Source organism: Dendropsophus ebraccatus, chromosome 9 (assembly GCF_027789765.1).
Source record: "Dendropsophus ebraccatus isolate aDenEbr1 chromosome 9, aDenEbr1.pat, whole genome shotgun sequence".
Lineage (NCBI taxonomy): Eukaryota > Metazoa > Chordata > Amphibia > Anura > Hylidae > Dendropsophus > Dendropsophus ebraccatus.
This window is the reverse complement of record NC_091462.1, coordinates 7,506,979-7,531,142: the sequence shown is the minus strand read 5'-3', so window position 1 is coordinate 7,531,142 and position 24,164 is coordinate 7,506,979. Positions and strand designations below refer to the sequence as shown.

Below are 24,164 nucleotides of genomic sequence, written 5' to 3'. Positions count from 1 at the left end.
ACACAGACGACGGCTGGCGGGGAGCGGTGTACACAGACGACGGCTGGCGGGGAGCGGTGTACACAGACGACGGCTGGCGGGGAGCGGTATACCCGGTTGGTGGAGATGGATGCTGTCGAGGATGTAAGCTGTGATGTAGATGCGGTGATGCTGCTGCTTCCTCCTCCTCACAGCTCCGTATCCCCCCCCCCCCCCCCCCCCCCCCCCCCCCCCCCCCCCCCCCCCCCCCCCCCCCCCCGATCATCATACAGTTGGGAGTATAAGGTCCCATCTTAGTGACTGTGTCTCGGTCCGCCATTGCTGTCTAAGTGATGCTCTTCTCTTGCGTTTTGCAGGGACTCCTTTCCCTTTGATCAGCAGTTTAACATTTTGATGAGATTCATCGTGGATCAGACTCAGACTCCTAACCTCAAGGTTTGTGCCGCCATCTCTGTAGCGTCTTCAGTCTGCTGACAGGAGGTGTTATGGGAGCGATGTGACCCCGGCCTCCTAGAAACCACCTCTTCTCCAACCTTCCTGTTTGTCTCTCATAGGTAAAAGTCGCCATTCTGAAGTACATTGAGTCGCTTGCCCGACAGATGGACCCCACAGATTTTGTCAACTCCAGTGAGACGCGGCTCGCTGTCTCCCGAATTATCACATGGACGACGGAACCAAAGAGCTCGGATGTGAGAAAGGTGAGTGCCGCCTGGTAGTTGTGATCTTTTCTCCGCTGCCTCGTGTTCACCATCTCTCCTCATCGCGGCTGCGTTCCTTTTCTTCACATTTAGTTGTTAGGGCGTTTTTGTCGTCTATCATTCATTTCCCATGTGCAGAAAGCTGGGACCGACCCTGGGCCCCTTGTGTCAGCCTTAGGGCCACTGACCTGATAAGTGTGTCTACCATACGCGGCGCCACATCGTGTATCCCGTGCACAGCAGGGAGTACTGGATATCAGTGTTTCGGAGTCATAGTCTCAGCCTCTCCCTCCTGTTCTCCCCCAGCAGCGGTTGTTATAGGTGATCAGGTACAAAATTACTATTTTATCATAATTTCTTGGAAAGTCTCCTGATATCTCCTCGTCAGCCACCAAAATATCATAAGAGCATATGCAGCTAACAGATCATTCCGCCGTCATCCATGTTACCTCCTACAAACTCATCTACATCAACCTCAGGTGTGGACAACTCCACAAATCACCAGTAACTCTTAGGGCTCATTTACACAGACAGATTATTGAAGCCAAAGCCAGGAACAGACTATAAACAGAGAATAGGTCATAAAGGAAAGACTGAGATTTCTCCTCTTTTTCAAATCCATTCCTGGCTTTGGCTTCAAAAATCTGTCAGATAAATCTGTCTGTGTAAATGCTCCATTACATAAAAATGTAAAGCAGCTGGTGGGATAACTGTGTACATACAGTACATTACTGATCCTGAGTTACATCCTGTATTATACTCCAGAGCTGCACTCACTATTCTGCTGGTGGGGTCACTGTGTACATACATTACTGATCCTGTACTGATCCTGAGTTACATCCTGTATTATACCCCAGAGCTGCACTCACTATTCTGCTGGTGGGGTCACTATGTACATACATTACATTACTGATCCTGAGTTACATCCTGTATTATACTCCAGAGCTGCACTCACTATTCTGCTGGTGGGGTCACTGTGTACATACATTACTGATCCTGTACTGATCCTGAGTTACATCCTGTATTATACCCCAGAGCTGCACTCACTATTCTGCTGGTGGGGTCACTATGTACATACATTACATTACTGATCCTGAGTTACATCCTGTATTATACTCCAGAGCTGCACTCACTATTCTGCTGGTGGGGTCACTATGTACATACATTACTGATCCTGTATTATACTCCAGAGCTGCACTCACTATTCTGCTGGTGAGGTCACTGTGTACATACATTACATTACTGATCCTGAGTTACATCCTGTATTATACTCCAGAGCTGCTCTCACTATTCTGCTGGTGGGGTCACTGTGTACATACATTACTGATCCTGTATTATACTCCAGAGCTGCACTCACTATTCTGCTGGTGGGGTCACTGTGTACATACATTACTGATCCTGTATTATACTCCAGAGCTGCACTCACTATTCTGCTGGTGGGGTCACTATGTACATACATTACTGATCCTGTATTATACTCCAGAGCTGCACTCACTATTCTGCTGGTGAGGTCACTGTGTACATACATTACATTACTGATCCTGAGTTACATCCTGTATTATACTCCAGAGCTGCTCTCACTATTCTGCTGGTGGGGTCACTGTGTACATACATTACTGATCCTGTATTATACTCCAGAGCTGCACTCACTATTCTGCTGGTGGGGTCACTGTGTACATACATTACTGATCCTGTATTATACTCCAGAGCTGCACTCACTATTCTGCTGGTGAGGTCACTGTGTACATACATTACATTACTGATCCTGAGTTACATCCTGTATTATACTCCAGAGCTGCTCTCACTATTCTGCTGGTGGGGTCACTGTGTACAGACATTACATTACTGATCATGTATTATACTCCAGAGCTGCACTCACTATTCTGCTGGTGGGGTCACTGTGTACATACATTACTGATCCTGAGTTACATCCTGTATTATACCCCAGAGCTGCACTCACTATTCTGCTAGTTCACCATTACATTGTATATTGTGGAGGTGACAGCGTTTCTTACAGCTGCCTGGATGCTGTGATGTAGCGGTTGTAACGTTGTGTTCTGTATGGCGAGGTTTTCCGTCTCGGCTGATTACATCTTGATATTACAGTGTTGTGGTGATTGTTATCCTCCGCTGTGCGTCATCTCCCCGTCCGGCTATGAGCAGCTCTCACCCTGACATCTTGTTTCGGCCGCTCATCCTTATAGATAAGTTTGGTGGCGTCTGGCTGCTCAGGGTTTATTGGGCACATTAATAGTCTCTGACTCCTGTTGGGTCCGTTCTCTGTTCCTCCTAGAGCAGGGATAAGCAACCTTCCAGCTGTGCCAAAACTACAATTCCCATCATGCAGCTGTAGCTAAAGCTTTGGCTGTCCAGGCATGATGGGAATTATAGTTTTGCCACAGCTGGAGGGCCAGAGGTTCCCCATCCCTGTGCAAAAGTAACCTGGGGTTAGATGAGGGGGCCGTATACGGCTCCCCTGCTGTATTGTGTGTAACCTCTCTGAGGGGGAGTGACCTCGTCCCGGAAAATTCTAAATCATCATCTTTTCATTATTTGTCCTGGCACCTAGTAACTAGGCACGGGGGCGGGGCTGCTGCAGCATGTAGTCACGTCTCCGCCCTCTTCCAGCCTCTACACTTGATTGGCAGCCTGCGGGCTGGGCTTTGCATTAAGGCCCTATTCCACCAACAGATCTGACGACAGATTATCTGCCAAAGATTTGAAGCCAAAGCCAGGAGTGGATTTGAAAAGTGGAGGAATCCAGTCTTTCCTTTAGGACCTGATCTCTGTTTATAGTCTGTTCTTGGGTTTGGCTTCAAATCTTTGGCATATAATCTGTCGTCAGATCTGTTGGTGTAATAGGGCCTTTAGGTTCCCAGTGGTCAGGCTGCCATTAAAGTGTGAGTGGCTGGGAAGAGGGTGGAGGCAGCGTGACTACATGCCGCTATGGCTCTGCCCTCTTGCCTACCTGCTGGGCACAGGGGTGGACAATCTAATATGAAGGTTTTTTGATTTGCCACCCTGCCAGAAATTGCTGGGCATGGTGTCAGAGAGCTGTAAGGTACTAGGGCCAGGTCACTCTTTACCAGCGAGGCTATGGCTCCCGTTGACATGTGACCCCATCTAATGTCCATGGGGCAGGTAACTGCTCCCCATCCCCCAGGTCTCTAGTAAATGGTTAAACAGAGAAATTAATGGAGCAGTCAGGTCTGACAGTACAAGATATTTCTTTACTTTGTGAATTTTGACTCAAAAATAGCTGCTTTGATGTCTGCAATGTGAGGTTGACATAACAATGCGGCAAAACCCGTTCCTCTGAGCCGACAACGAACGTGTCAGGTGGCTGCAGCAAGCGTGGCTGGAAGGGCGACTTATTGGGCATCCTGCTACAACTGCAGCAAATTGCTTTTATTGCCTTGGGGGGGGGCCTCATTCTGTCGCCACTGTCACTGATCGCCTAGCAGTCTCGGGGTGCACAGACCGATGACATCACAGAGGGGGGGGGGAGCCCTGTGTGCACAGTGACCATCACCAGCCGCCCCGACTTCATCCGCTCGCTGACCCGTACTGAGCAGCTCTTCATTACCTGGGGATAGTGCAGGTTGGGGGCTTGTGAGCTGGAGCCATAATGGAGATTGCTCCCTCCGGCTCTGAGCGCTCCACTAGGTAGCGTAATAAATCACAGCATGAGCTGGGAACCCGCCCGGGGCCGACAACCTACCAGCGACCTGTGCAACAAGTTTACTGCCTGCGATCCTGAGAAGCCTGAGCTCGTACCCGGGCTGTTATGTCTCAGGGTTTCTGATGTAGCAGAGCTGGAGCGGTTACCTGTGCTCCTGTTATCACCAGCGCCCTTTGATCCACTTTCCTGGCGTGTCACGGCGTGTCGCTCGTGTCTCTCCTGCAGACTCCTCAGTGTTTGTCCACAGATCTATGAAATCTTATCAGAAGTCTGGGCAGATTTTTGGGAGTTTCTTTGGCCCCGGGTTCTTCCTGATCGGTTCCTGGTATCTGTGACCTCATTCTTTTTCCTCGTCTCACCAGTATTTTCTTGGGTCGCCGCCATCAGAACAGAATGATCCTGGCGTTCTTTGCTTTATTTCCAAAATACTTGTGTTTGTTTTGAGGGTAATAATGGAGGCTTTATGTGAGGTTTTAATAATGCTCCTCAGTCCTATAAAAACAATGCGTTTTTAATGTTCGCTCGCGTCCGGCCCGCACCACCACCATTACCGTTTACACGTCAGATCTTTATTCTATATACAGGGGGTATAAATAGTGTCTTGTCCTCTGTGGACGTGGTGGACGTGGCACTGGAGGCATCACTGGCCGGGGCAGAGGCTGCAGGGGTCACCCAGCTTTGCTGTGATCTCTAGGTGTCTGTATGTTCATGTGTTAAGCTGCCTGGAGACCATCTGAGATGCTAAGAGGGGCTCCTCAACTATCAAGACATGGTGTGACTTGTAGTTTTGCAACAGCTGGAGAATGCAGAGTTAAAGGGATATTCCATATGTATGTATGTATATGTGTATGTATTTATTTATTTTCAGATCAACTCCAATCTTCCAGTACTTATCAGCTGCTGTATGTCCTGCAGGCAGTGGTGTATTCTCTCCAGTTTGACACAGTGCTCTTTGCTGCCACCTCTGTCCATGTCAGGAACTGTTCATGACAGGACAGTTCCTGACATGGACAGAGGTGGCAGCAGAGAGCACTGTGTCAGACTGGAGAGAATATACTACTTCCTGCAGGACATACAGCTGATAAGTACTGGAAGGCTGGAGATTTTTTAAATAGAAGTAGATTACAAATCTATATAACTTTCTGACACCAATTGATTTGAAAGTCAAAAAAAATCTCTAGAGTGCCCCTTTAAATAAAATCATAGAATCAAATGTGTGAACAGCAACCAAGTTGAGATAAGTTGCCCGGAGGCTTTCAGGCTCAGTTCCCATCAGAGGCAGATGTGTTCTGGTGAGGCACAGTAACCCTCAGGGCCTGCGTGTTCTGCGTATTTCTCTCTCTCTCTCCCTCTCCCTCTCCCTCAGCAGGATTACATCTTTCCCTTTCTCTCCTCTGTGTGGCGCTCTGCTCTGCAGTGTTATGATGCCTGGGCTCTGCATAGCTGGCCGTGTGATGATCTTACAGGCAGACACAGCGGCCTGTCCTCCGGGCCTGACACCAGCCTGGATGATCTGTGTATAAAGGTAGAGACATGAGCGGCGTGTGCTCCGACCACAACACTGCACCTCATACGTGTGCGACGTGTGTGTAATACATGTGACTGGTCGGCTCATTCACTGCATGATGTCAGTATGTCACGTAGTCCTGACACAGTCCCCGATCACATCCACCTTATGGCAGCCACAGTGCGGACCCTCTATTCATGATTGTGGTAGTAGTGGGGCTGAGCCTAATAGGGGTAGCGTCTAAAGAAAAGTAAGAAACCATGTTCCCATGGCGGATCCCATAGTCAGACCTGTGTACTGGGGACAGGGTCTATGGCGGCTGCTGTCAGTGCCCCTGCTCCGTGTAGCTGTCTGCCATCAGCCCTGTGTCCTCCTCTTATATCACCGTTACCAGGCAGCACGGCTCTCGGCATCATGTTTGTTCCCGCTCGCTCACAGTCACTGGGTAATGATTAATAGGAGAATCCTAAAAATAGAAATTGTAACATTCGCCGTTCCTTTAATGTATATATCCGCAGCGCAGCATCAGTGAGGGATCCGGAGCAGGAGTTATTAGATATCTAAGTGAACCCCTCCAGACACCTGAGTATCACAGGGGTATCACCACTGCCCAGACACCTGAGTATCACAGGGACGTCACTGCTGCTGAAACATCTATCACAGGGAAAATAGAGAGAAGGTGTACCCAGCAGTGCCGCCTGGGATCGGGAAACCCTTGGTGAGTCCGGCGCAGGTGTAGCAGTAGGTAGTCAGGAGCACTGCCCAATATATGACTACGGGCAATACAGTATAGATAAATTTATTGGTGCAACGCATTTCGGCTCTATAATCGGGTAGAGCCTTCCTCAAGGTTGCTTGAGGAAGGCTCTCCCTGATTATAGAGCCGAAACACGTTGCACCAAAAAATTTATCTATACTGTACTGCCCGTAGTGATATATTGGGCAGTGCTCCTGACTACCTACTGCTACACCTGCGCCGGACTCACCAAGGGTTACCCGATCCCAGACGGCACTGCTGGGAACACCTTCTCTCTATTTTCCACATTATCTCTTGGTTTCACCTCGAGACACCTGGAGTTGGCAGGGGTGTGCCTTTGAAGTCTACAATAGAGTTGTGCCTATACTTGGCACAAATCGTCCAGGTGAGTATATTGTTGTTCACCTTCTGTAGTCTCCACTCAATTTTACTCGGGTACTGCACTAGAAAGCGCCCCGATCATCTTCTTTTTTTGTCTTGTACCTTTCACAGGGGTATTACAACTACCCAGACACCTGAGTATCACACGGGTATCACAACTGCCCAGACACCTGAGTATCACACGGGTATCACAACTGCCCAGACACCTGAGGATCACAGGGGTATCACAACTGCCCAGACACCTGAGGATCACAGGGGTATCACAACTGCCCAGACACCTGAGGATCACAGGGGTATCACAACTGCCCAGACACCTGAGGATCACAGGGGTATCACAACTGCCCAGACACCTGAGGATCACAGGGGTATCACAACTGCCCAGACACCTGACTATCACAGGGGTATCACAACTGCCCAGACACCTGAGGATCACAGCGACATCATGGCTGCTGAGACACCTATCATGCTGAGACGCCTATCACAGGGGTATTACCACTGCTGAGACACCTGAGTATAACAGGGGTATCACAGTGAGAGGAACATCTTAGTGTCCTAGTAGATGCTGCTGCGTCCCCCTTGGTGCGCTGTCCTGCCGCCTGAGATGTGCCGTGTAACCCAGTACGTGTGGTACATTGGGCAGTAAAAGGAATCTGAGCGTCTAACACTGTGGCCCTTATGTACTTGTACATGATCTCTGCAAACACTGACTGCTCACCACATCTGCCACGCTAGGCTCTGTGTAGACGGCACTGGCACCCCCGTGTGTGTGTAGACTGCACTAGGACCCCGGGCTGTGTGTAGATGGCACTGGTACCCCGGGCTGTGTGTAGATGGCACTGGTACCCCGGGCTGTGTGTAGATGGCACTGGTACCCCGGGCTGTGTGTAGATGGCACTGGTACCCCGGGCTGTGTGTAGATGGCACTGGTACCCCGGGCTGTGTGTAGATGGCACTGGTACCCTGGGCTCTGTGTGTGTGTGTGTAGACTGCACTAGTACCCTGGGCTCTGTGTGTGTGTGTGTAGACTGCACCAGCTCCCCGGGCTCTGTGGGTGTAGATGGCACCGGCACCCCGGGCTCTGTGGGTGTAGATGGCACCCCGGGCTCTGTGGGTGTAGACTGCACCCCGGGCTCTGTGTGTGTAGACTGCACCCCGGGCTCTGTGTGTGTAGACTGCACCCCGGGCTCTGTGTGTGTAGACTGCACCCCGGGCTCTGTGTGTGTAGACTGCACCCCGGGCTCTGTGTGTGTAGACTGCACCCCGGGCTCTGTGTGTGTAGATGGCACCGGCACCCCGGGCTCTGTGTGTGTAGATGGCACCGGCACCCCGGGCTCTGTGTGTGTAGATGGCACCGGCACCCCGGGCTCTGTGTGTGTAGATGGCTCTGCTTGTACAGAGGTGTGATGTGCCCTCGATCCTTTCTCCTTTATCTTTTCTCACTCTTTTTTTTTTTTTTTTTTCTTCTTCTCTTTCAGGCAGCACAGATTGTCCTGATCTCGCTCTTTGAGCTGAACACCCCGGAGTTCACCATGTTACTGGGAGCTTTGCCGAAAACATTCCAGGATGGCGCTACAAAACTCCTGCACAATCATCTAAAGAACTCCAGCAACAGCAGCATGGTAAGAGCCGGAGCATTGTGGGCTGTCCGCATCTACCAGGGACTCCTCCCAGAGCATTGTGGGCTGTCCGCATCTACCAGGGACTCCTCCCAGAGCATTGTGGGCTGTCCGCATCTACCAGGGACTCCTCCCAGAGCATTGTGGGCTGTCCGCATCTACCAGGGACTCCTCCCAGAGCATTGTGGGCTGTCCGCATCTACCAGGGACGACTCCTAGAGCATTGTGGGCTGTCCGCATCCACATGGGACTCCTCCCAGGGATGGGTTACTTCTGCCCCTGACCACTTTCAGGAACGTTTTATTGCACAGTTCTTCACCATTTGCAGGATCTCTGCTTGCTGTCAATGAAATCAGGACCTGTAATATAAAGCATAAAAGCAGAGTGTGTGTCACCGTTCTGTCTGCTCTCCCCAGTTCTCTTTTTGTCCTGATGGTTACAGAGCAGCTAAAATGTCTGGAGCTGTGAGAAGTGTGGGATCAGGATGGGAGCGTTTCCCTTCACTGACTGGAAGCAGAGGTTATGAGGACGGCGTCACAGCCTGATCTTCACACACTAGTAGCTTAAAGTGACACTATGACGTGTCAAAGGTTTATGGCAACAAAAGAGATATTAGATGCAAAGGATTCAACAGCATCCAATGGGAGTAGTAGTCTTCAAGAAAGCTTTATTGCATATCCAAGACAAGTAGCAACGTTTCGACCATCAGTTGGTCTTGGATATGCAATAAAGCTTTCTTGAAGACTACTACTCCCATTGGATGCTGTTGAATCCTTTGCACTTGGCGTCTCTATGACGTGCCAAAAGTTTTCGGTAACAACATTGACGTTTTAAAGAGTGTTATCCCGAATCCAGAGGATACAAGCTGATGGTGGGGACTGGCTGCACTTCCCTTCTCTGGTATCACCCTGCCAGACTCTGAACACAGCTCCCCATTATGGGACAAATGACCTTCACTTAAATATTGGGGGTGCAGCAGTCAGACCCCACCAATCACCTACATACCCCCCATCCTGTGGCGAGGGCTAATGTTTGATCTTAGGATAATCCCTTTTAATTTCCCAATCTTTGGTGCAGTTTGTAGCATTTTATTCCACACATTTTATTCGGTGCAGAACGCCACATTATGGATATGGAACGCGTGTCACCTCATAGCTGTGATGCTGTGTTATATTGTGGTGCCCCCTGCAGATGTTATAGGGGGCGCTGTTCCTGATCTGTCTGTTACCCCTCAGTGGAGCTGCCGGGGTCATAGATTGTTTGTTTCTGTGTATGATTTAGATTCATATTGCCTGATGTTACATCAAGATCTGTTTCTGGTTTCAGGGATCCCCAAGTAATACGATGGGCCGGACCCCCTCCCGACATTCAAGCAGCCGATCAAGTCCCTTAACATCTCCGACCAACTGTTCTCATGGCGGCCTTTCCCCGAGGTAACAATATAATGAGAAGTGTATGTTATAATGTAGCGGTTCTAGTCCCCTCCCTGGCACTGCCCATGGTCTACAGCCTGATACTCCCCAATGTAGTGGAGCGCTGCTCTGCAGGGTGACGCTCTGGACTCTGCAATGTTCTGCAGATGGCTCGGGACTCTGCAATGTTCTGCAGATGGCTCGGGACTCTGCAATGTTCTGCAGATGGCTCGGGACTCTGCAATGTTCTGCAGATGGCTCGGGACTCTGCAATGTTCTGCAGATGGCTCGGGACTCTGCAATGTTCTGCAGATGGCTCGGGACTCTGCAATGTTCTGCAGATGGCTCGGGACTCTGCAATGTTCTGCAGATGGCTCGGGACTCTGCAATGTTCTGCAGATGGCTCGGGACTCTGCAATGTTCTGCAGATGGCTCGGGACTCTGCAATGTTCTGCAGATGGCTCGGGACTCTGCAGTGTTCTGCAGATGGCTCGGGACTCTGCAGTGTTCTGCAGATGGCTCTGGTCTATGCTAGGGCTATGCAGTGTGTTTGGTCACATGACTAAATTGCATTTAGCGAAACCAAGATATTTTCAATATGCCGTACTCTGCTTAGGTCCTTAGGGTATGTTCCCACTGAGCAAATGGGGCGGAATTCCAGTGCAGATCTCTCCACTGCGGAATCCTGCCTGCTCCATTGTCAGACTGCATCTCTATGGGAGGGCTCGCTTCCCTCCGCTCTCAGACTTGATATGTCAATTCTTTGAGCGGATAGCTGAGGCGCGCAAGCCTTCCCATAGAGATGCGCCCCATTTGCTCAGTGTGAACATACACTTACTGGTAAAGTCATGTGTGACCTGTGACTAAGAATCCATCCAGTGTCACCTTTGAAGTTTTTTTTAAATTATTTTTATCCCCATAAAGTTTTACAGACTGATGATAATCCTATAAAAGAAGCAGAACTACTCCCCTCACCATCCAGTGACGTCCTGTGCCCGCAGCAGTGGGGGGCACTTTGGCCTATGTTATACAGTTCTCAGCTGATCACCCCGATAATAATAATGGCCATTGCTGATTCCACTTATAGATCTTGTGACTGCTGCTTCCTCTGGTGTGGGTCTGTGGGGGGGAGGGGTCTGTATAATATTACAGTCCTGTGGGGGGGTGGGCGGCTGCGGATGTCTGTTTATGGCAGATTTTGTTCCAGTTAATTAATCTGCTGTAATGTTTCCAAACGTTGGGTTGTGTAATGATGGAGAAGGGGAGGCTGTGCACTCATTGTATACTGTTCTGTATGGCTAAATCTTTAATCCTGTACACTCAGCAATTGCCACACATCCCGGCCCGGTCCTCGCACCGTCCCCACACATCCCGGCCCGGTCCTCGCACCGTCCCCACACATCCCGGCCCGGTCCTCGCACCGTCCCCACACATCCCGGCCCGGTCCTCGCACCGTCCCCACACATCCCGGCCCGGTCCTCGCACCGTCCCCACACATCCCATCCCGGCCCGGTCCTCGCACCGTCCCCACACATCCCGGCCCGGCCCGGTCCTCGCACCGTCCCCACACATCCCATCCCGGCCCGGTCCTCGCACCGTCCCCACACATCCCATCCCGGCCCGTTCCTCGCACCGTCCTTGCACATTGTCTGTAGGAAGTCGCTGTCTCAAACATGGCCAGGTCACTTATTACCCCTATAGTGACTTGTTTGCTGTCACTTCTGTGCTGGACATTGCATGAACCTGCAGCATTTTTCCTCCTCTCCTATTCCCACAGTCACCCACTACAGCCGCAGCGTCCATCACATCATCCTACCATGAATTCCCCGTAGCGCTCCTCTTGCTCTTGTCAGTGGTATCTTCATATCTATAGTTCTCCTGTCCTTCTGAGAATGCCGGGGTCATTTGGTGAGGGCACTTGCATGGCGTTGCTGTACTGGTGCAGAGTAATCCCGCAGGAAGCTCTAGTATTGGGGGTTCACCTGTTGGGGAGGTTGTGGCCGCAGTCAGATTCACTTTCTGTTATGCCGGAGTCATGGCGCTCAGTTCCTACGTACCCCACCATCATCCTGCTGCCTGTGGTATTGGCTGTGGCCTGCGTTCTGGCGGTCATTCTGTGTATGTTTCCATCTGCTGGATCCCCTCTCTGAGCTCCTCAGGGGTCGCAGCAGGTACGTCCTCTGTCTCCTTTTCATAGTAAATACAGTGACAGCTTCATGTTCTGGGCCGCTTCTGCCTCTCATCCCATCAAGCTTTGGTTAAGGCTTCTTATTTCTTTCATCTGCAGTTTGCTGGATTACGACACAGAGAACCTAAACTCTGATGAAATCTACAGCTCCCTCCGCGGAGTCACCGAAGCCATTGAGAAATTCAGCTTCCGCAGCCAAGAAGATCTTAATGAACCAGTGAAGAGGGATCCCAGGAAGGATGGCGATCTGGTGAGATCTTAGTATTAGTGTGGAGGGTGGAGGCCGTGTATGGGGGGGGGAGGGGAGAAGAGATAACCAGAACTACTCATTGTGGGAGAGGAGGTAAGAAAGACGACAGACTGAACCAATGTCATCTAAATGTCGCATAATATATTTGTGCATAGGGCCGGTCAGTCCAATCTCTCCAATTCACCGCTACTGTTGATGTACATGTAAACCAGTAATGGTGCACATCTGTAATACCATTGGCTGGTGGCACGGACTCTGTTGATGCTGCTGTACTTCATGTGCCCGCAGCATGTGCCAAGTTATGTCAGGGGCCACATCTGGGGCCCCCAGCCACACCGTCTGTACTTCCTGCTGCTTCTTTGATTGACACGTTTGTTTTCTCTCCTCAAGGTCTCTCGGGAGGCAGGAATGGCATCTCCTGTCAGCGACCTCCGTGGTGGATCAGACATGGTGGAAGGAGGCCGGATGGCACTCGATAACAAGACATCATTGCTGAACACTCAGCCGCCTCGAGCGTTTACAGGGCCACGTGGGCGAGACTACAGCCCCTATCCGTACTCGGACTCTATCAACAGCTACGACAAGACCGCCCTGAAGGAAGCTGTGTTTGATGATGACATGGACCAGCTTCGCGACGGTTAGTTGATTCCAGTATATTTTCTAATGCTTTGTTTCAGCGCTCGTCCCTCGCTGACACGTTTTCCATCTCTCTGCAGTTCCCATCGATCACTCAGACCTGGTTGCTGACCTCCTAAAGGAGCTCTCCAACCACAATGAGCGGGTAGAGGAGAGAAAAGGAGCCCTGTGCGAGCTGCTGAAGATCACCCGGGAGGACAACCTGGGGGTGTGGGAAGAGCACTTCAAAACCATCCTCCTACTCCTCCTGGAGACACTCGGAGACAAAGATGTAAGATGGCTGCCGCTTCGCTCTCATCAGAGTTGTGGGCTGGGACTTTAGCAACATGGATATTGGAGCTAAAACTGAAAAGTTCTGCAATTTCTTTTTTTTTTAGCTTGCTGTCAGTGACTAGAAAGTTTATAGGCCTGTGTGAGCAGGACCAGGCCCGGATGGTTTCCATTCACTGATGTCCAGCAGTAACCTGGGCAGTGTTAGATGTTCCACTAGTTCTGGAATTTCTGCTTGTCTGAATGTTCCTTGTGGTGATGTTTTCTTTTTTTTTCTTAGCATGCAATTCGGGCGCTGGCGTTAAGAGTTCTTCGGGAAATCCTGAGGAACCAGCCGGCGAGGTTTAAGAACTACGCTGAGCTGACGATCATGAAGACGCTGGAGGCGCACAAGGATTCTCACAAGGAGGTAAAGTTGCTGTGTCCACAGAACTAAGACGATCAGATGCTCCAGGGTGCTGTATAGGAATACACCTCATTCATTGTATATAGAAAGTGGTTTTAGTGCTGCCGTTTGCTGCAAGTGAAAGAACACATCCGTCAGTCTTGGCCTGTCTCTTTCCTATACTGATAACCTGTAACAAATCCATCGTCCGAGTGAGCAGGATCAGACAGTAATACTGATGTTTCCATTCACAAAAGTTTATGCAAAGATCTTGTCAGAGTATATAATGTTGTATAGCTGTCCCTACACAATCATAAGGGAGGACGGGCCTCTGACCTGCAGCACCATATGTCAACATAGCTTCATCCATTATGGTCATCCTCAATGTGGCCCCATCTCCTGGGGGCTCCTGGATGCCCCTCCTGGGGTAAGTCCTGCTTTATACCTCGCTTCAGACCTTCCCGGGACTTTATTCCTGTGTGGACACCGCATTTGCCCGGTTGCACACAGAGCGTTGCAGGTGAACAGTCAGAGGTTTGTTAGCAGATTTGCTGATAAGATTCCAGGAGACATTGTGTTCTGGCGTTCGCTGATGTTTTGACTCCTTGCCAGGGCCGATCTCCTAGTGAAACTGACTCTGTGCCATCCTGGCCTGAGTGGAGGATATGTAGTAGAGCCGGTGGGTGTAGCAGAGTTGTTACTCCGAGCCCCTAGTTGATTCATGGTTTGGGCTCTAAGAGGCGATCATTGTGTCAGGACAACCAGAGAGTTTTGGGCCAAAGTGCAGCTACGTGAGAGCGTGCAGCATGATGTTTATGGTGTTTGGGTGGACGAGGTGTCGGCACGCTGCACCCTTCACCCTTCAGGCCTGTTACATTTTTTTATGACTTTTCTCGTTTATTTGAGAGTTTAGAAAACAGCCTTTTACTTTGTTTGTCTATGAAACAGCGGCCGTAAAACGCGTCTAGATCTACGATGTGTGCAGGTGAGCGGCTAGTGCGGTTAATATTTACAGGTACATTCCTGTACACAGGCGGCGTGACTAATGAGCCGCCACCCCTCCAGAATACTTTACCCTCCAGCACTGCACAGTGCTATAGCAGTACAGGTCCTATTACACCCAGAGATTATCTGCCAAATATCTCCCCATGTCATAGCTATCAGTCGGCTGATCAACGTGTCACAAGATAAGCCGCTGACGGCCGCACATCGCTCCATGTAATAGGAGGTGAGTGACTGATGGCTGAATAAAGAAAAGGGCCGCTAGGGACGTTCATGCAGTCTCAGCCACGATAGGTCGGGCCATCTTATCCGGACAGTGCTATAAGCGATACAGTCGCCATGCACTGATACACTAAGAGATGTGTGCATCTCACAGGTTTGTCTACACTGGATGAAACTGTAACAAACCCTCAGCTGTGAGGAGAGGGAGAAATGGACAGATCTTTAGCCTCTGGGTATTCATGACCTCTAATAGAATGTTCAGCTTAGTTTACGTAAGGACAGAGCTCCTGTAGCTGCTGCTGTTACTGTCGGTGGTGTTGGGAGACGGCGTTGTCTCTATGCCAGCATGTCAGGTTCTTGGGTTTGCTTCTGCTCTGACCTCTGTGTGTTTCAGGTTGTTCGAGCAGCAGAGGAAGCAGCCTCCACCCTGGCCAGCTCTATACACCCGGAGCAGTGTATCAAGGTCCTGTGTCCCATCATCCAGACGGCCGATTACCCCATCAACCTTGCTGCCATCAAAATGCAGACAAAAGTCATTGAACGCATCTCAAAGGAGTCACTGCACCAGATCCTGCAGGACATCATCCCCGGCTTATTACAGGTAAGGCCGCCCCTCCGCCATTATTATATAAGGAGGTGACCATCTGCAGTTATATGGAGCTTCAGACCTCTTTAGCTGATTCCATTTGTCATCACGTCTTGCTCTTCTGTGCCCTTTCTGCCCCGGTGTCCTCTGGTCCTGTGATGATGGGTTTTATTCTCTCTGCAGGGCTACGACAATACGGAGAGCAGCGTCCGTAAAGCAAGCGTCTTCTGCCTTGTAGCCATTTATTCTGTGATTGGAGAAGAACTGAAGCCGTATCTTGCACAGCTGACGGGCAGTAAGGTGAGAGTGAGAGGGGTATTGGTGAGGTGAGAGGGGTTTTGGCTGTCCTTGGGGGTCCTGCTCCTCACATCAGACCCACGTAGTGTATACATCACACCCCCAGCGCACACACTGATCGCTCCCCCATCTATCTGCTTCCTTTCCTTTTCTCTTACCGTTGTGACCTGTGAGTCTTAATGTCGGTTCCAGACTGAGCTGGATTGGGGAGAATCTGGTTGAGTTGCAGACTCACTTTGTTTTCCGCTGTGACGTTTTTTGTTGTACAACAGAAAAGTCACCCGACACCAGAGCACGTATAGGGCGCTATATTGCTTGCTCTGAGAGAGTTCAGCGGTTGTCGCTTTTCACAACAAGATTTATTATTAGAGGGAAAATCGGTTCAGACCCTTAAACCCACAAACAAGAGTAATGTCCATCATCTACCAGCAGAGAGTCTTCATCACTTCCATCCTGATGTCTTTACATTGTCCTCCGCCCGAGCCGGTGCATGGGAGGAGACGTAACCCATCATGGCAGGTGTTATGGGAAGAAGACATCCATGGTTCCGATTTGGACTGCGGTCTGATAGATGTGCGGCTACTATGGCTTCATTAGATAGGAAGGTCCTGATTGTCCACTGTAGCACTGCTGCAAGCAAAGTCCAATATATCCCTCAGCACCAACCGGGGATCCAGAGCGCAGACTGCGCACTGGGTTCCATCAGCCGCCCATGCAGCAAGAAGCACCAAGACACAGGCTTAAACTATGGATTCAGGATTAGAAAAACGTAATTGTGTTGGTCTTTTTCCAAAAAATAGTACCACACTTGTCAGGTTGTGTATGGTGTTACTGATGGAAATAATCTGCAATACCACACACACACCCCTCAGTGGTAATATCGAGCATCGGCCATTGGATCCAGACCTTATCAATTTCTTGGGGTTCTTCCTTCTCTCATACAAAGCTTGATAAATGGGGAACCTATTTGTATCCAATGGGAGAGTGACTAGGTATCTAAGCTTTTCCACTCCATTGTGACAATTTTCCAAGCACAAAATAGTAAAAACTGTATAAACAGCCGATAGAGAGGATTATGGGTCACATTGATCACTCCCCAGCAGGCAAACAGATGGAGTACAGATGGGAAGGACGCAAAGTGCTCTGATAATTTATCTCCATAAGGGCCAATCTCTAGGACGGTCCCAGACCAGATGGGACCCACCTGCAGCATGACACCTAAAACAAGTATCACAGCTATAACTCATGTAGTGTTGTAATAGAGCTTCTAAGCCTTCTATTACCTTACCTGGTGTGCTGTCCTCCTAGGGGGTATATAGGAGAAAGCAATGTCTTATTCCGACATGTACTGCAGGGAGGGAGGTAGAAACTAGTCATGTGGGCTGAGTTGGCCTGTAACTAGTCTTGGTTCTCTGCCGAGGGATGAGGACGGGAAAAAAGGCCTTTTAAAAGTTATATAAATTTGATATAGTTGTAATTGCACTGACTTGAGGGACATAGATAATGTCTCAGTTTTATCACAAGGCAAACAGCATAAAGACAAACCACCCCCTTTTTCCCTCATATAGGGAGAGCTCATATGGGTCTGTAGGTAAAGAAATAAACAAAAATGTGTCCTTCCATGATTGTGTAATGCGGCTACAGGATGGGTGGATGGCATCCCGCTCAGTCATTGCTGCCTCTTTGAGTAGTCTGCCTGGTATTTCGGGGTCTTCTTTTGCAGCGGACGTCTCTGCCAGTGACCGCCTCTTTCTCATACTCATTTTTCTTGTTTCCCTACAGATGAAACTTTTAAACTTGTACATTAAAAGAGCGCAGACCACGAACAGTAACAGCAGCTCGTCCTCTGACGTCTCCACACACAGTTAGTGACATCATTCTGTCCTGGGCGGCTTCTAGAAAGTGGCGGCAGAGAGTGCGCCAGCACCTCCCATACGCAGGACGTGTCCGGTGGCGGCAGCGGCGGCAGCATCGATTAACACTAATAGAACTGACAGCTTCTGAGGAAGGGGTTTTATTAGTCCAGACAATGGCGTCTCTCTCGTCCATTTGTTGAAATTTCATAAAAAGAAAAAAAAACTGCCCCGATCCCGAGTGGCGAATGAAGACGCCATCAGCCGCGCCTCTCAAGAGTCGTTGCAATCAGTATTTTATTTAACTAAAATGTATGTGAATTATCTTTTTTTTTTCTTCTTGAACTGAATGTAGAGATTTCTGACCCAGTGATGATTCTCGTAAAGGAACAAGCGTTCAGCGTCTGGCGTTGGGCGTTGCAGGCGCCGCCGGTTTGCGGTCTTGGCTTTTCTCTCTCCTAATTTTTGTTTCTTTTTGCTGTTTTATTCTGTAAATATTCAGCGAGCGCATTTTACCGCTGCCTGCGATGTCCCCCCCCCCCCGCCCCCTGAAGGAACTGGTTACACAGTGTTCGGCTCAACACATTAAAACGATTTCACATTCAGCGAGTGGACGAGATCTTATTTATGTCTCATGATCCTCAGCCGCCATCTTGTCAGTCTGGACTGAGGGTTCAGCAGTGGGTGATGTGTCTGCGTCATCTGAGCGTTGAAGCTTTTAAACGTTTTTCTTTTAACCTGCTCTCATTGGTGACGAGACTCCCGCCATCAGGACAATTTTACGTTGTAGACCTTTTGCAGTGAGTAACGCTCTGGTTCCTTCCAGCTGAAGGTTTAATCGCTTGTTGTTTTAAGTCTTAGTCCGAGTCTTTCTCCTGTATTGGCCCCAGAATATGGCTCTAAGGGTTACTTTTCTGCAGGATCCAGATGAAGTGCTCTGATGGTATAAGATGGCATCCGACACATCACATATTAGTGGTTTCCCTCATGGTCCCAGCTGAAGAGAATGATGATGCAGCCACGTTCCGCACATGAGTGAATGGGATCAGTTTGGGCTCGCTCTCGTGTCCCTGTAACCTGGTCACCATGCACATAGCCTAGACTGAATGTCTCCCTCCTGCAGTCTCTTCACTTTGGTTCTTTTTGTGCCGCCATCTTTACTTTGTTTCTTTGATTTATTTATAAGATATTTATCCCCGTGTATATAGAACGCTCCACCTTGTCCTGGTGAGACTGAGAGGCGCCTGCCCTGTATGTATGGCGCTATAATGGAAGGTGCGGATCATCTGTCCTGAACATGCTCTACCACTCTGGGCACATTGTATATGTATCCTCATAGCCTGTCATTCCGCCAGGTGCCCCTCCGCAGCACAGGTGAAGTGCACCTCGATGTCTATTCACTTTTGGAGTGCTATGCTTGATCCTTATTGACTGTTAGGTGTAACTGTGGCGGCCGCATCCCTCGGCTGCCGCGCTCCTGCGTACGTGTCAGAAGTGGCTGTCGGTCTAATGAATTAAACAATACTGTAAGGATTTTTTTCTTTTCTTTTGTGGCCTCTTGTTTTTCTTCCAGCTGAATGCAGCGTCACAGAAAGCGTAACCAACAGCTTCTCAGTCTCTCCGACCTCCAGCCGTCTCTGAGGCCAGAGCCACCGCGCTTTATAACTAATGGAAAATTATCACTCCAAGCAGAAAAAGAAAAGCTTTAAAACCAAATCCCACCTTGCAGTCGTGTAGTCCCCCTAGTATTGCGGAGTAGCAGCGGCATGTGTCCCCGCTCATGGTCAGACGCTCTGGAAGTTGCTACTAACAACCTGTCCATTCCCATTGTCCTATTCTCACCTGTCCCCACCAGCGTCATGGCATCGCACCCTGTGTATTCTGTACAGAGCTCCTGGAAATCGGAGACGTCCAGTCTCTGGTGAGGTCGGGGGAGGCTCCAGCACCACACAGCAGAGTTGAGTACATGGGGTTAATGTGCATGGATTATATCTCTGTATTTATATCTGGATTGTTCACTTCCCCATGTATCATGACAATTGTACAGATGGTTTTATTTTATTTTTTTGTTTCCTTTTTTTTTTTTTTTTTTTGTTGCATTATCCTGTATGTGATTAGAATTTGCTATAAAAGACAAAAAAACAAGAAGAAAAGAAAAAAAATCCTGAGTTTGCTTTAGAATAAATTCAATTTATGTTTACGTGTGGTGTTCTTCATTGACCGAACCTCGCAATTGTTTCTTGCAGGAAAATGTTGAGAGCATGACGTGTTTATCACATCCTGAAATCCTCTGACCTGTCACTGAGGTGTTTGTGATATGACATAATGAGGTCATGTGATCGCTCATAGGCCCCACAGTAAAAAATCAGTGTTTAAGGTATTTGAGGAAGTGATTGTCCCGTAACAGTGGATTTCCTATGAACTAAAGATAAAGCTTCATGTAGTGACCCGGTACAGCAACACACGGAGAACCTATGCATCTGTATAACGCACTTATAAGTGCTCCATGTACTACAGGGCTGCTGGTAGAGATGAGCAAATCTTTGTTTTCTATGTGAATTGCTTACCAAGCTGGCGGCCTTTGAGAGCTGCTCCACTCCCGGCCACTGCACCCTGGGTGTTGGGGAAAAGCTGGATCAATCATTGAAAACTGGGAGAAGTTTCCTATGACTGCATCTAGCTTTTCCCGGCATCTTGGAAGGAGCAGCACTGAAAGGCTGGCGGGAGCGCAGATCAAACTACCCACTGTGGGGAATGTGTCAGTACGCTTCGGAGCTGGCATCATAATGAATGATGGTGCTGGGAGTACAGAAGTCCACTCCTTAGCACATTGTCTCTACATACAGACTGTGCAGGAAACGTGAGAATGCCCCTTACTGTTTATTATGATGCAGTAAAAGCTCTGAAACAGTTAAAGCACTCTGCTATTGAACTTACCCAATCATCTACTGTTCTAACCATGTCCGTTTAGTAGCAAAGAGCTTTAGCTATTCCTACCTCACTGGAGTTCTCTCATATATATTGAGCTTACAAACCATATATCACGGGCGTGCGAATGTGGCTTTAGGACTGGGGTGGGGGGGAGCTACACTGCCTTTTTCTGTTATGTTACTGGTTGATTAAAACCATTGAGTGATGGCCACTGTCCACAGGACTGCACACGACTCAATCTATTGCTTTGGCTGCAGCTCCATAGTTAACATTACTGCTGCTGCTAAGTCTTACATGGATACAAATTGTGTCAAACATCATAGATTCCCATCATTGCTGATCTGCAGACTTGGCGCCAAATAGTGACAGTCTGTCCATCTCTTTGTGCTTGGCCTTCGTCCTCACTGAATATTATTCTTTTGATGCACAATCTTGCGCTGTTGTGCAATAAAACATGAGCCTATCTCTCGGCGAGGGTGAAGATCTTTCCTTATTCTTGTTTTCTTCACCCCAAGAAGGGTCTTAATCATTGGCTCCTTAAGAGATCCTTATTGTGCAGCACATTTCCATGGAGACCGACTCTGGGTAATTGGATGGCAGGAAGCTGACGATCAGGTCATTTGGTCTGACCGGTAACATAAGTCAGTGATAAATATAGACCTGAGAAAATAGCTTAAAATCACTAATGTATTCTAAGAAATTGCGATTTTATTTGAACTGGGAAAAGGGACAGCCGTAATGAGCTGGTGGGAGACCAGGGATCCTTGTGCATCCAGCTGTATCCTCAGCACATCAGGACCCCCCAGAGTGTGATCTGCAGGCCCCAGCATGTCCTCAGGGCCCTTCCTTATTCTGGGACTGATCGCATCACTGATTATTGTAGGAGCAGCTCCTGCACAGTGAGGATGGTCAGATTTCTGGTTACCGTGTTCTGGGGTGGACAGGTAATAAGCACCAAGCTTTCCATCTCCTCTGGCTGATAACTACAGGAAAGCAATGTACATATAATACTATAAGCAGTATTCACCAATATAGTCAGTATAGAGCTATAAAATTGATATGTCGCCATATAACCCGCATGTTCCTTCATTCAATCCATGCCTTGTGCCTCCACATATAGTCTGTAAACCTCCATGTAACCATTGTATCCCCATATACTGTATGTTTACCTCCATATAATGACATTGTGTTGGAGGGTTGTTCAGTTTATGTAAAAGTGCAGATGCTGAGGAGTCTACATGATGGAATATGGTGGAAACATGTTCTTCCACATTCTCCTTCCAGGTTGACTTGCTGCGCACTATGCAGCCAGAGCCTTGTGTCTATGTAAAGGACACGGACCGCTCTGAGGTCAGTAATTCTGCTCTAGTGCCAGGGAATGAGATGGGACTCCACTGATCAGACCATGATGTTCAGCCATATAAACTATGTGAAATGTCACCTGCTTCCCAGCCGTCTGTACATGGAATCATTTACAAGGGTCTCATCACAACAAAACCCACCCTGCCCAAAAACATGGTGGGGACAGAGAGTCCAGGGACTGATGTTTGCAGCAGCATTATATTACCTCATCAAAATAAACATGTAAGTGTTTATGGGAGAGATGAGTCTGTGTGTCCAGCTTTACCCCCAGGGTTAACGGGAGTCGTGTCTCCTCACATTATATGACTCTCATCATTACTAGTCCTCTGCAAGGTGAAGCCACAACTGCAGGTACAACAGTTTGGGGGGGGGGGGGGGGGATTCTTCTCCCTCATATACATCTCCTATCCACAAACATCAATTTCTTTGCTTCTCTCGGATAGGTACAGACATTTGGTAGTGGCAGAGTAAACACATACCAGTCTCTTGCACAGTCTAAACATAGATTCGTCCCCCGTATTTTCTCCTTAGCTTCTGGATCAGGGGCTGGGGCAGCCACAAATGCCCTGTACACCATCCATCTCCTGGTTTGGATGCTTTTTTTAACAGCAGGCTTTGGGCTACATTTCACAAGATGCAGTTCCTTTTCATTGGGAAGTCTTATGGTGCGTTTACACAGACAGATTTATCTGACCAATTTTGGAAGCCAAAGTCAGGAATGGACTTGAAAAGACAGGGAATCTCAGTCTTTCCTTTATGACCTGCACCCTGTTTATAGTCTGTTCCTGGCTTTGGCTTCAAAAATCTCAGATAAATCTCTCTGTGTAAACGCAGCATTAAGGGTATCTGTTCACTCAATAAAATGTCATTGCTCCTACCCATTAACTGGCACCTCTGCCCAGCAGTCTCATCAGTACACCTGATGTCTCCAATGGGGAAAACTATCTCTCACTGTGACTCCAGACATCAAAAGGAATCTTCTGGGGCTCCCAGACCCTGACTGGTTCTAGACATCTGCTAATGTGGCACAGGGCAATTGTGGAGTCCCTCTTCCTTGTCCTTTTCTAAGTCTGTTCATACCTGACAGAAAGCTCATCAATTTATGCTACTTGTACTAAATTCATCAGACCAGCCATGTTTCTCCACAGAGATCAGGATCCATCTGCCCAGACATGTTTCTCCAAAGAGATCTAGATTTATCTGCCAAGACATGTTTCTCCAACGAGGTCTGGATCCATCTGACCGGCCATGTTTCTCCACAGATCTGGATCCATCTGACCATGTTTCTCTACCGAGATCTGGATCCATCTGACTGGCCATGATTTCCACAGACATCTGGATCCATATGACCAACCACGTTTCTCTACAGAGATCTGGATCCATCTGACTGGCCATGATTTCCACAGACATCTGGATCCATCTGACCATCTATGTTTCTCTGACCGGCCTCATTTCTGTGCCGCCCAGTGATAGTTTTGGCTTTTTTGCCCCCTGGAGTCTCTCCTTTCTGTTCCCTTTACACACAATGGTGCTGGAGGTGGCCATCTGCTGTTATACACCATCTATGATCGGGATCGGTGAGTAGTGGGTTTGGACACATTAGTTAGGCCCCGTCATTGTATTTGACCACTGTTTCCTGTTTATCAGAATGATTTGGCACATCCTCCTCTGTCCCCTTTCAGAGAGGAGTTGACCCCCTTTCTCTGGATGTTCTTTCCCTGGCCCCAGCTAGTCTAGCCCCTAGCCTCACTTTAAGTCGCTCTAATTAATGGATTTTTCCTATCTAATGTGAGAATTCATAGAAGGTGATGCATAAGAATTGATCACTGAATCTAGGGTCACTGGTCCAAGGTCTCTACAGGGGAGATCAGGGGAGGATAGTAGGCTCTAAAAAGGGGGTATTCGTTGTAGTTAAAACATAATTTTTGAACATAGCACTTACTCTGACCTCCAGTGTGTTAGATGTGTCTTACACTTCGATTTAAGCAATAACGGTGCTCTTTCTATCCATATTCACACAGGTCTGTGTCCCCTCACTGGGAGTCACTGAATGCTCAGGTGCCTCCCAGTCTGCACTCAACTACCCTGAAATGTTTGCAAAACAGTAAAAAGAAGAGTTGCCCATTGGCAGCCATTGTGTCCAGGCCTGG

At 48.8% G+C, this 24,164-nt stretch overlaps 1 protein-coding gene across 7 annotated transcripts in view; it reads left to right on the top strand.

Moving 5' to 3' along the window:
• CLASP1 (cytoplasmic linker associated protein 1) overlaps positions 1-19,921 on the top strand; it is a 113,352-nt gene extending 93,431 nt beyond the window's left edge. For all 7 annotated transcript variants that reach the window (XM_069982441.1, XM_069982440.1, XM_069982439.1 and 4 more), the window contains 11 exons: positions 336-414; positions 534-677; positions 8,480-8,623; positions 9,947-10,053; positions 12,320-12,470; positions 12,861-13,107; positions 13,187-13,377; positions 13,657-13,785; positions 15,380-15,586; positions 15,755-15,871; positions 17,651-19,921. In XM_069982441.1, the coding sequence (XP_069838542.1) occupies positions 336-414; positions 534-677; positions 8,480-8,623; positions 9,947-10,053; positions 12,320-12,470; positions 12,861-13,107; positions 13,187-13,377; positions 13,657-13,785; positions 15,380-15,586; positions 15,755-15,871; positions 17,651-17,737 (1,603 nt within the window). In that variant the 3' untranslated portion in view covers positions 17,738-19,921. The remainder of the gene's footprint in view (positions 1-335; positions 415-533; positions 678-8,479; positions 8,624-9,946; positions 10,054-12,319; positions 12,471-12,860; positions 13,108-13,186; positions 13,378-13,656; positions 13,786-15,379; positions 15,587-15,754; positions 15,872-17,650) is intronic.
• The last annotated feature ends 4,243 nt before the right edge of the window (positions 19,922-24,164 follow it).